Source organism: Drosophila mauritiana, chromosome 2L (genome assembly GCF_004382145.1).
Source record: "Drosophila mauritiana strain mau12 chromosome 2L, ASM438214v1, whole genome shotgun sequence".
Taxonomy (NCBI): Eukaryota; Metazoa; Arthropoda; class Insecta; order Diptera; family Drosophilidae; genus Drosophila; species Drosophila mauritiana.
In genome coordinates this window covers 17,214,322-17,227,679 of record NC_046667.1, presented here as the reverse complement: position 1 = coordinate 17,227,679, position 13,358 = coordinate 17,214,322, and the positions used below count along the sequence as shown (strand labels likewise).

The 13,358-nt window shown below is 40.4% G+C and overlaps 1 protein-coding gene across 10 annotated transcripts in view; it reads left to right on the top strand.

Moving 5' to 3' along the window:
- LOC117150771 (neural-cadherin) overlaps window positions 1–13,358 on the top strand; it is a 122,562-nt gene that overhangs the window by 97,515 nt on the left and 11,689 nt on the right. For 6 of the 10 annotated variants that reach the window (XM_033317810.1, XM_033317807.1, XM_033317809.1 and 3 more), the window contains 5 exons: window positions 5,798–5,941; window positions 6,077–6,192; window positions 7,081–7,245; window positions 9,607–9,744; window positions 11,530–12,853. In XM_033317810.1, coding sequence (XP_033173701.1) covers window positions 5,798–5,941; window positions 6,077–6,192; window positions 7,081–7,245; window positions 9,607–9,744; window positions 11,530–12,853 — 1,887 coding nt within the window. Of the gene's footprint in view, window positions 1–5,797; window positions 5,942–6,076; window positions 6,193–7,080; window positions 7,246–8,313; window positions 8,476–9,606; window positions 9,745–11,529; window positions 12,854–13,358 lie in introns of all 10 variants that reach the window. The other 4 variants (XM_033317813.1, XM_033317815.1, XM_033317816.1 and 1 more) reach the window with 1 other exon arrangement.

The window sequence follows — 13,358 nt, the reverse complement described above, 5'->3', positions numbered from 1 at the left end:
TTTGTGGAAAAATTCCAAGCTACGAAGGCGTCGGCCGTGTCACTCCACCGACAAGTGTCGATAAGTCACGCGTGTCTCTGGTCTCGCATGCCTGGAATGGCATAAATCAATGTAATTAATTTGAGTTTATCAAACGCTGAATGGCCGTCCTTAGAACGGCCAGCCACTCGATGCTTAATGGCCGTTCGAGCAGGATAATTATCTCCATTTGTGTATACAATACCATGCCGTCTGAGATGCTGCTGATGTTATTGGTGTCTGTCATTACCGACAGACATTCACCATTGAATCTCGAGAGAATGCTGAGGAGCTGCAACATTGGCTTGACAATGAGCCAGGCCAGTAATTTTTATTAATGGGCTTCTAATTTGTTGGCCACTTTTCCCCATTTCGCCCGCTCCAGAGCTGGGTTCATTGTCTCGGCCTCGACATCCTTTAAAGTATTCATCGTGGCCAGCAACTTAAATTGGTTTATTTCGTCTGGCCGCGTCCACCTGTCGCTTTTGCTTGGCATACTTGATGAAAACTCTGGAATATTCTTGGACAGTTGCGCTGAAAGTTTCGCTCGAGAGATACAATTTAATGCTTCACTGCGATGCGGTGGAAAACTCATTTACCTCGGAAAGAGACTTCCGAATGCGAGGCACGCATTTCGGCCAACTACTCGCTTTTCCGCTACCGTTTTTGAGGGATAGTGTAGCCAATCATTGAGCATATGCCGTGATAGAGGGAACGGGCTAAAATGCTCGACATGTTTACACCGTTCGATTGGCAAGCTGTGGATGCTATTAAAAGTTTTGCCAAAGTTGCGCACATAATTTAAACTATGACACGAGGGCCGCAACTTTCCGCCGCTGTCCTTTCAGGATGATTAGTCGTCCCTTGGCCCAAAAAGGCAGCAGGTGCACTGGCAAGTTTCCGGTGATATAGCACTTTGTCCACTTGACGTAGTTTAGCGACACTTGAGTGCTGCTGTGCCAAAACACTGGGAATATTAGTTTTAAAGAAGAACAATTTTCAGCTTAAAATAAGAAAAATACCAAAGGAATATGTTACACGTTAACATTGATATGAGTTTTCTAAAAGTAAATATTTTTTTTAACTTCGCCTTTATGAAAACAACGAGCCTAAGTTCCACATTTCTGACCAAGGAAAAGATTTTCATCTTTAATAAGAGCCCTTCCTATACCATTAACATTTTGCCAGAGTGTAAAAAAGTTCTAGCTGATTTTTCTTAAACTCCATTGACAGCTGGCGAAGTTTTCTGGCAGTCAATTTGCGATGTCGAAACTGAGAACGAATCCCGCTCGAGTGGCGACAACTGGCAATTGTGAGGCCCCCATACTGGTCCCCCAAATGGCTAACCCATTTTGGCCATTCATTATGCAAAAGCTGCTACTGTTGTCCGCATAAATTCGCTGGAGACCGAGACCAGCATAAACAAGTCAAGTGCAAGAACAGGGTCACTAGTTTTTGGTCAGAATAGAATTATGGCCATTTGGTAATTGTACAATCGTATGCAGCAGATACAACTGCAATGACAACTGTTCCGGAGGCGGGTACACGATTCTGGCCCCATCTTTGGGCCAACTGTCATCAGCAAAGGGAGAAATGTTTCTTATTCTCACTCTTCTTCTGCTGGCCACAAAAACCGCAACAAGCCCCCAGGAAAACTCGTTTGCCTCTTGTCGCCAGCATCGTTGGGCTGCCCAAAATGTTATTTTGGTCGCCCATTGCTATTTTGTATTCAGTTTCGTGTTTCAATTTCTTAAAGAAAATGTGAAGGGGATTTTTCACGGGACAATTTATCATCCACCTGGGCCCAATATATACACCTCTTATTATTCTTTATCAATTAATGTCCTGCCAAATTTTGGGTTCATAAATTTGCTGTTAGTACGTGACAGCATTTTCTTGTTGACTTTCCGGGTACCGGAGTAGGTGTTCCCTGGCCTTCCCTGTCAATTGATTTTAATGGCTTTTTTGCGGCTGTGCCTGACTGACATTTAAACTAATTAAAAAGTGCCCACTGGAATCTTTTCGGTGGCGCAAATTAGTCGATAATTGGAAAAAGTGTGAACACACAAAATTCGGTGATGTGCGAAAGAAAAACCTCAATAACCACAAACAGGACAATCATATACACATGACACAGGCAGGCCCACAAAAATTCAACTGAACCGCAGATACATTGTTGAAGACCTCGCATGTGGTGCATTTATATTTATACTTCTTTTTTGAATCCAAGGACGAAGGACGAACAGCAGGGAACAGCTGCCAGTCAGCGGGGCAGACAGGAAAACTGACAGACAGACCACAATCATAAAAAAATCAACAGAAGCGCCAGCAGCCAAGCGACAAAATGCAGTTGAACAAGTTTTTACGAGCTGGGGCTTAAGAATTGCAATAAAATATTTTTGCAACAATTTAGATGCCACAGTTTACCCTTCGGTGGCATTAGCTTCGGACATGCAGTTAGCTTCTCTTTATAGCCTGGCCACATTAAGCGCCATTAATGGTCCATACCACACAAGCGGATGCGGATGGTCAGTGATTTCCTTTTATATCGTACATTGTGTTGCGCTTGCAACGGCGGCGATCATAAAATGAAATGGGCAAGAGAAAACTGCATCGGCCAATTAGTTTTTACCTTAAGTAAAGAAAGTGATACAGTGAAAGTGAAATTGAAACTAAAATAGCATTATATTTCAAATATGAGTTCGATTAAAATTGAACTATATCTTAAACCAGCAGAACAACTTAAAGTCCTGATGCTGAGCGAATCCTTATACGAGTATTTTTCCCGACTCCTGTAATTGTTTATTTTCTTTTTTTCTTTTCGCTGTTTAATATCGTTAAAATTCATTCAAGTGCGAAACTCGTCGATAAACTTTGCCTCGCCAAAGAAGCGCAGAGCAAAAAAATGGAATGGGATGCAAAGGAAAACTGTTAAGGAAAACTGGGGAAAAATATGGCGACTTTGATTTTGACATTGTGCCACATCACGTAGTGCATATACATATATAAATATGTTTGGATGGCGGAATGCCTGAACAAGCGAAAATAGCGCATAAATTTATGACACTCGAATTGGAAGGGGGCGTGGCATGTGGCATTTGTGCAGCTAAGCGTGGCAGCTTTTCGGGAGCAAAAAAAATAGAAGAAATATCCGTATTTATTGAACACTATTTATTCGGTTAACAGAAAGCGAATGTGACACATTTTTCTCGAGTTAAATATGTGATAAAGATGACTTTGATTTCGCCACTCGGCTGCAGTTAACCCAAATTGCTTCAATGTCAGCTCGCAAGGCTGCACAAAGGACTCGAGATCCTGGAGAAACAGGAACCCGCAACCACTCCACAGCCCAAAGGGGAATCCCCAGCAGCTGTCCAAACATTGCACACACAATTCACCATCCAATTCGTTGTGTGTCAGTGGGCGAGTGTGTGTCAGAAAGCTGGAAAGCTCAATGGGATATCTTCTATTTGATTTCGAGTTGGTATATGGGAGTGCGGTCGGGTTGAAGAATGCAATAAAATTGGTGTTAGATAAATAGATAAAGTATTTCAAGGGCTGGGCTTTGCCTCGTAAGCCGATAAAGGCGAAAGGATAAAAGCTTTCCAAATTGGGTTAACTTTTGACTTGGCCCCGGGTGTTTTCTTTATTGTAAAACGTTTCACCCCGTACATTATATTTCGCTTATATTGCGCTTTAAATTCCACACATCCCGGCAATGTGCTTAATAAAAACTCATAAAATTTCATTTATCCGAGCACGAAGAACTCAAAGAACTGGATGGCATGCGGAAAAAATCTGCGTCAAAAATATATATGAGGCAACATGAAATTTTTATATGTTAAGCATCAGCAATAAATATATATATTGGGTGTTTGGTATTGTTCCGCGGAAACTCACCTCATCTGCATACAGGTAAATTGATTTTTGGCGTCATAAAGTCAGGCAGAAATTACTGCTATGATTTTATGAAAATCTTTGTAAAATTTGCAGTATTTTTAACAAACTAAAGGGTTGCAGATGTCCTGCGAATAAGACTGCACTTATTAATTATATTGAAGTGCCACAATTGAGGGCAATAAAACTTAATTTCGGGTTTCGAAGCAACATTATATATACAATATCCTTTGACTGTCATTATTTTTAATGCCGTATCTTGGGTAATTAGCAAAAGCCAGCATGGGTATAACAAAAACCCTTTGAGTTTTCAGAACACACAAAAATGGGACTACAAAAATTTTCATCTGGCAAATGCAAGGTCTTTGACTAAAGCATAAATTTTTATAAATACGCTGGATATTATTTGCATTTAATGCCAGCCTAGCAACAGGATTTTGCCAAGTTTTAATTAAAATGTCGTCACATAGAAAGCAAGCCACAGTCGAGTTGGCAATTAGCAATGTTTTGCAATAAATTTAATTCAAAATTGGTCACAAACATTTGCTAATTTAAGCGCCACGGTGGGATTGCACGCAGGGCAAGGAACTTATCACACATACGCCATGTGAGCCCGGCTGCAATGGGAGTTGTCAACCTGCAGCGCTAGCAAATGTGCATAATTCTAGCACACAGATAGTGCCCAGTCAAGGCAGCTAAATTATAAACCGAAACACAAACAACGCAGGCACAAGAGAAAGTTTTCCTGTGTTGTCCTTCTCAGGATTGCTAAGTAAATTGATAAACAGAAACATTTGTGTCGAGCTCCCATTGAACTGAGAAAAAATATCACATATTTTGATAATTAATTTCATCGAAACAGTCTTAGAAGAGCTTGAAAGATAAAATCTGAATTTAAAAACATGCATTTAAATATGGAAATTTAATATTCCTTTTGGAATTAAAATTGAATTTAAATGCTATCCCAAATTTCCACTGTGCAGTTCTCAAGATCTAAATGGGCTGTTAAGCGGCAAAAATTGGTCGCATCTGTTGCCATAGATTTGTGTGTACTCTTCATGTTTTCGTTTGGTCCAATGGTCTTTGCATTTATTTAATTAAAACGCACTGGCTCTGCCCAACATTGTTATTGCTGCAATTATAAATGATATATGTAATTTACTGCCTGCCTGACATCTCTGCTCACTGATATGTCTCATTGTCACTGGCTTTGTTTGTCCATCCCTCCGCGTCCAAATTTTGTACTTCACTCGGAGTTTTCCTTGTTCTATTTACCCACCCTGGCATATTAAATCACCTGAATACTTGGACTCAAATCGAGCAGAATGAGAGCTCTTTTTGGGGCAATTTGAATTTAATTTGGGTGAATTCGTAGCAATTTCAGCAGCTACAATAGGTGTTGTCTAACATTAGCAGAGGTAATAATAGTTAATTATGCGATTGAGTACTCAAGACAAGAGGCTTAAATGGGCTGAATATAAAATTTCGCTCGAATTCATTTGCGGCCGCATTACTGCTTACTCAATTCTGTGATCAAATGTAAAATCCATGAATATCAAATAAATTACATCATCGCACATGCAAATAAAAATCGGAAGTTCAAAATATCCCAGGCTGCTTAGTATGCGAAACGCGTTTGAATCTCCCACGCATAAGAAGCAAGGAAAATAGGGAATATAGCCTTAAATAAAAGACAAACAAATTGTTGGTCGCCCCAATAAGAGGCGTTAAATTGTTGTTCTGTCTGGCAGAGGAAAAGTTTTCCTCATTGTGTCTAGTACGTGATAATTGCGAAGTACCAACCGTTCTTGAGTGTCAAATTGAAAACGAGAAATTTAACCGAGCGAAATGGTGTTTTTTCCGCCCCTTTGCCCCACAATAGTCACCAAATTCATACGCATTGGCATCGCCGATAAAAACGATAACCCGCCCTATTTCGACAAATCGCTGTACGAGGCCGAAGTGGACGAGAACGAGGACATTCAACACACAGTGCTCACTGTAACGGCCAAGGATCACGACGAGTGTAAGTAGAGGGCCCCTCTGGATGCCCAAAAAAAAATGCTCCCAGAAATTCCGCAATTATTATCTTACACACACATTTTTCTCTGTCCCTATTCTCCTTCTTTTCCCGAATTCGTCCTTCGTCCTTCGCCCACAGCCTCACGTATCCGCTATGAAATTACAAGCGGCAACATTGGCGGCGCTTTTGCGGTTAAAAATATGACGGGTGCCATTTATGTAGCTGGCGCTTTAGATTACGAAACTCGACGCCGGGTAAGTAAAAAACCAAAAAACCAGAAAAAAAATGGAAACACAAAAACCGCGCGTTTACAAAAAATGAAAAATGCAAAGTGGAAGCCCGTAGAGGACTCCTCTGTAATCGACAAACGTTCTTTCGCAGCTCAGATATATTTATGACATAAGCGTTGCGGGCTTAGTCAACTGTGAGATTTGTTTATGTCATTGGAAAGCTGAGAATACATAGGGCCAAACAGGGATTATAACAATATAACATTCCCGAAGTACAATTACTTTTTCTTTAAACTTCAAGGATATATTTTACTTAAAACAGAAAAGATTAAAGATTCAATTGAAGTCTCCATGACGAGACTTGAAAAAAGGTCCCTAGAAAACCCACAAGAAAACTCCATTTCACTGGCCAACCGAGCATTAAGGCCATTCTAATCTTGACCAACTATAAAATTCATTAAGAAACTCGCTCTTCCTTTGAATTTCAATTTATTCACACCGCGAGGCTGCTTAAATATTTAAAAGTTCAAACAAGTTTTGTTACACGAGCTGCGGTCGAAAAGACAAATACCAAAGGCAAGAAAGTGGATGGCCAACCATTAATTGAATTGCAATTCGAACAATTGGCCAAGTGCAAACTCAGTCAGTCATTCAATTTTCGTGTCTTTAATTGAAACGCGGCTAGGGAAACTTTCTCCAACGAAGCATGCGAATATTTCCATTTATTTGAAGAATGAATCTAATATTAAATAGAAAATTGATAAAGTATATATATAAATATATAATTAATAAGAGTTAGGTGCACAGCCATTTATTAGCTGAAACACTACTTCAAAAGATCTAAGATCACGTTTTAGGTATTGAAATTTCAATCGATGAGTATATATAATACGTTTTTCTCTGTGCGTTCAGTATGAACTTCGTTTGGCCGCCTCCGACAATTTGAAGGAAAACTACACCACCGTGATTATCCACGTCAAGGATGTTAACGATAATCCACCCGTTTTTGAGCGACCCACTTATCGCACCCAAATTACCGAAGAGGACGATCGTAATTTGCCCAAACGCGTCTTGCAGGTCAATGAATGAAACAAAATGAATACGAAACTAGCTCACAACTTTTGTTTTGTTCAGTAGAGTTTTTATTCAGCTAGATTTTATTGCATGTGTTGAGTTTTCGTTTTCAAGTTGTTCCCCGCCCCGAAAACTGCCTGATCCACACTTTAATGCACAAAAGATACACATAGAATGTTAGATTGAAGTGATTTTAGGCAAAACTATTTCATAGTTTCTAGTATTTATCACTGCCAATATTTATGTTAATTATGTGAAAAGCCTAAAAACCATTTTCACCTTTTTTTACACAACAAATTGTTGACATGCTAAAGGCATTTACTGCTTTGCAATATTAATGAACTCAAATTTATGTTGGTTCATTTTAAAAGTATTTACAATGGCAAACCAATATATTTTTTTAATTCAAAAGAATGCCACATATTTGAAGCCATTTGCATGTTGTTCCACTCCCCGCTTTTTCGATTGATTTAGGGTCGGTGAAAAAATATGACGAAAAGTAATTGAACAATTAAAAAATGCTGTCCATTTTAAAGTGGACATGGCCTGTAAAATGTGTCCTATAAAAAACGTATAAAATTTATTTACCGAGTGCGCACACATAAAACATTTAAATTGCGGTTTACAAAAAAAAGTATGGTAATACTATTGATTTATCATTAAGCGGGCTACGATAAATTATGTTTAAAATTGAAGATGACTTGGAAACGTGTCGATTAACATGCACACCTTCAAACGACTATGCACTTTTTAATGCATAATTGAAAAAGTCAATTAATTTATCGCCATTTAATGAGTAGGCAAGCGAGCGCCATTGAATGTGAAAAATGCAAATAAGCCGTCAAGTCAAGAGTGGAAAACCGTTTACAAGATATTCGCTGGATTCATCTTGCCATTTGTAAATTGAACAGCGAGCTTTCATTTAATTTTAATCAATACTTTTATGTTCTCTTCGTAATTTATGTGCATTTTATATTTATTGTTTAATTTCGTTGTTTTTACCATTTTTTTGTTCTCTTCCCTGCACCAATTTTCCTTTGGCCATATATTTTATTTAATGTTTGCATAAAGTACGAACTGAAATTGGTTGCCTCGGACAGTTTGAATGAAAATCAAACAACAATCGTCATAAATGTGCGCGACGTCAACGATCTACCACCGCAATTCCCGCAGACATCCTATGAGCGAACTCTCGACGAGGGAATGACCAACACGCCCTTTACCATTATGCAGGTCGCTATATTATTTACCATTTCCGAGTCCTGTACATAAAATCGTAGCGAACACAAAATATATATCGCATAAGGCAAACAAACAAAGCCGCTCCTCCACCACGTAACAATTAATTTAACCCAACAACCCGAAATCTCATTCAGTCTCATTTGCCATGTTAACTTTGTGTAAACCAGCCATAATAATACGTAAACATTATGAATAATCTCCGCGAGCAAGGTGTAGTATTCGAATTTATTAAAAGCCATTCAGCGGTAATTGTGTAAATTGAAACGAGAATTCCACTGGGCACATTGAGGTGCACCATTAAAGGTGCATAGCCGCCTGCCATTTGAAATGCAAGCAGAACAATTAGTGGGGTGACTTAAACGAAAAATTGATTCTGTTAATAAAATATTCCCTGCGGTCTTTAAATAGCATGCGTAAATATGGCGCAAACTTTTCGCATTTTATTTATCGCACATATGTGTTTTCCATTAGCCATTTCTGTTTGCTACCAAAAGCTGCTAATTAAATTCAATATGCTCTTTAAGTATTAATGCCACACATTTGCACGATTAAGGTTGACCCGCTCAGATTTTCTGTTGTGGTTTTACCACGTTTCACTTGCGGCTAGCTGGCGCCCAACTAATTTAATTAAAATGGACATAGTTGGCGCTTAGAGCCAACAAAGGGAATTAAAATCAATCAGTCAGCACTTTTCTTTCTTTGTTTGTATTTACATTTTACTAACCATACGCAAATAATATTTTAATATTTTCCATTGATTTCGTGCTCGCTCACTCACTTCTAACAACAATATTTTTCACTGACCAAACTTAATACCTGAAAGCACTATGCAAACAAATCATAATCCATTGAAAAGCGGCTAAAAAAAAGCCAGAATGGTAATTAAAGTAAATAAATACCATTGAAAAAAATAAACGCACTTACAAATCACACTCATCTAAACTAACCACGGCACAAATATTTTTGTTTTCAAGTAGTTTTTGCACGGCATGTTTATCTTATTTCTGTACTACTTAATTCGGTCTTTTTGCTTGTTTACTTAACGTTTTTCAATTTTTTTTTGCCACTCTACCGACAATTAATAATAAATATGTGTATTTATTTGCCGCGCTGGATGAACAGGTTACGGCCACAGATGGCGACAAGGATCGTCCCCAGAACATCGTGTACTTCCTCACGGGCCAGGGCATTGATCCGGATAATCCAGCCAATAGCAAATTCGACATCAACCGCACCACCGGCGAAATATTCGTTCTAAAGGTAAGTCATCAGCGAAAACAATGCCGCAGTGCTTGGCTCTTAATTTAAGCATTAACAAATTGCCAATGGCCGATGTGAAAAAATGCTCGCATGCATAATAAATATATAAATAAAATGCGGTATTTAAAAATCCATGTTCGCCAAGGCCGCAGCTGGTCAGAAACGGAAAATAATGGTGAAATTTCGAAATATGCTCTCGCTGATTAAGCACCATCAAAGTGCACTTAAGCCCGCTTCGAATCAATCGCAATCGCCACAAAATGCAAACGTGCGAATCTGTTCATTATTTCACATTTAAGTTGCAGTTGGGGGGACGAAGGCAGCGAGTCTCATTGCACTATTAAATAAAATGCTTAAATGGATTCCTCGAGGCGGAGGAAGTGACTGATGACCCTGAAGGAATCGTGGATTTTAAAACGAAATAAATAATTCATTTGAAATGAAAAGGCACTGAACAATTTACTCAGGTGCTGCTGCTCTTTAAATGGCCCACTAAAAGCCGCAGCAATTGAAAGAAAATGGAAACTAATTACGAAATCACAATTGAAAATCCCTCGCCACATGCGAGTTGGAAAATTTCACTTAACTCTAGTGTAGTCCCAATAACGCCAAAGTCAAATTAAATGAAATTCCCATGCGTCCAGCAAAAAAATAAAATTAAACGAATAACATTCGTGCCGCACAATTCGGCCATTTTAGTCCAAGGACTATCTCCCTCGACGTGAATACAATTTTATAAAAGTGGCGGGAGGAGAACTTGATAAGGGATACCAAACAGCTGTACCGCATTTCTTTTTTTCTGGGGTGCGGGTCGGAATCCACAGGATGTGACCCACTCACAACTAATCCCTTAAATTGAATATGTCATAACAATGTTGGCAAATTTGTCATGCAAATTAAAGCGATGACTACGCAGGGGTTATGTGTACATATTTTTCTTTTATTCCGCACTTAAGGGGTATTTTCGGAGAATTTTAGGTTGCTCTGGATTTTAGTCAAACTCAAAAGCGTTGCGGTAACCAAACGGACTTACACCTATTTAAAGTGTATAACAAATAAATGAAAATATGGAAACGTGTCCTTCATCGCGTTCTAGTAGGTAACCTTATGGTGAATGCACTTTTATCTCAGATCCACATAGGCTATAGCATATTTCTCCAGAGTATCCTTTGGTGTAATCCATCAACACAATTATTTATACACACCGTTTTTTGTTGTTGGCGCCTCGTGCACAAATTTTTTTACGACAAATCCAATGTCAGCGCCATGAAAGACTCCTCTTGTTGTCGGTCCGCTGTGCCTGTCACATGTCGTCGGGGGTTAACGATGGTGGAGGCTTAAGGGGTCGTGGGGCTGCGATTTGCTAACAAGGGTTTGGGGCAATATCCAAGGGTTGCCTGCAGCCAACAGATACAAAGTACTGATTAAAATCGCTTGCGCATTTTATTATTTGCATACGTATGTGGGGGTAAATGGGCGACCCAGGTGGGACCGAAACCCATCACTCAGGCTGCTGTGAATGCATATCAAAGTCACAATCAACATCAGGGACAGGTACAGGCTTCCCATCCCTTTTTTGTGGCTTCCCCAACATTGTGTAAAGGGATAATTTCATGGGTTAAAGATGGTGTAACTCTTAACCCACAACAATGTTATGCTCGCCCCGCCCGATGTTAATCGGTCTTGCGTTTATGACAGCTAAAATTACGCAAAGCCCCCTGCGTATTTTAACCCATAACAGCGCTTTACGCTTTAACTCACACTTTTATTTCGATGCCTTTATAGCCTCTGGATCGCGATCAACCCAATGGACGCCCCCAGTGGCGTTTCACTGTATTCGCCCAGGACGAGGGCGGCGAAGGACTCGTGGGATATGCGGATGTCCAGGTCAATCTGAAGGACATCAACGATAATGCCCCCATTTTCCCACAGGGCGTATACTTTGGCAACGTGACCGAGAACGGAACCGCCGGCATGGTTGTGATGACCATGACAGCCGTGGACTACGACGATCCCAATGAGGGTTCCAATGCCCGACTGGTGTACTCCATCGAAAAGAACGTGATTGAGGAGGAGACGGGCTCCCCCATTTTTGAAATCGAACCCGATACGGGTGTGATAAAGACCGCCGTTTGCTGTCTGGATCGCGAGAGAACTCCGGATTATTCTATACAAGTCGTGGCGATGGATGGCGGGGGGTTAAAGGGGACGGGGACGGCCTCCATACGAGTTAAGGATATTAACGATATGCCGCCGCAGTTTACGAAGGACGAATGGTTTACGGAAGTGGACGAAACGGATGGTACGGCCTTGCCGGAAATGCCCATTTTAACCGTGACCGTACACGATGAAGACGAGACGAACAAGTTTCAGTACAAAGTTATCGACAACAGTGGCTATGGCGCCGATAAGTTCACCATGGTGCGGAATAACGACGGTACTGGTTCGCTCAAAATCGTACAGCCCCTGGACTACGAGGATCAGCTGCAGAGCAATGGCTTCCGTTTCCGCATCCAAGTGAACGATAAGGGCGAGGACAACGACAATGACAAATACCACGTGGCCTACTCCTGGGTTGTGGTCAAACTGAGGGACATCAACGACAATAAACCACATTTCGAACGGGCCAATGTGGAGGTGTCTGTATTCGAGGACACGAAAGTTGGCACCGAACTCGAGAAGTTCAAGGCAACCGACCCGGATCAGGGTGGCAAAAGTAAGGTGTCCTATTCCATCGATCGATCTTCGGACCGTCAGCGCCAGTTTGCCATTAACCAGAATGGTTCAGTTACCATTCAACGTTCCCTGGACCGCGAAGTTGTTCCTCGTCACCAAGTTAAGATCCTGGCCATCGACGATGGTTCTCCGCCGAAAACCGCTACTGCCACTCTAACAGTCATCGTCCAGGATATCAACGACAATGCTCCCAAGTTCCTCAAAGATTACAGACCAGTTCTGCCCGAGCATGTTCCTCCACGTAAAGTGGTTGAGATCCTGGCCACCGATGATGACGATCGCTCCAAGAGCAATGGCCCGCCATTCCAGTTCCGTTTGGACCCCAGTGCGGATGACATCATCCGTGCTTCCTTCAAGGTGGAACAGGATCAAAGTGAGTATTTCTTTCCAATTATTTAAAACAAATCGTGACTCGAAAGTTTAGCTTACCAATGTTAGTTGAGTTTTTAAAACTCTGAAACAATATTAGTTCTATTAGAAATACATAAACACCCATTAAGTGTTTATAGAAGTTTGTATAACTCAAATAATAAATTCATTCAAATTTATTTGCCGTTTAGCCGAAGTATTATTTCGCTTCTATCTGACTTCCAAATTGCAACCAATTACATGTAAATTGCGACACATATTCAACATGAAAAGGTGGTGGTAGGGATCTGAAAATAGTTACAGACCAAAACTTTTCCAGCCTCAATAAAAAAGTTAGCCAAATATTTGGGTCAAAGCTTAAACAATGCCCCAGCGTAACGCTCTTAGTTATTTTTGTATTTTTTGTGTGTGCCCCTGCCTGTATTGAATTTTTCTTGCCAAGTATTGAGCGGAGCGGAAAGGGGTTGTGGCCGGTGTCACTGAAGGCTAACAATAGCATACAAATGCAA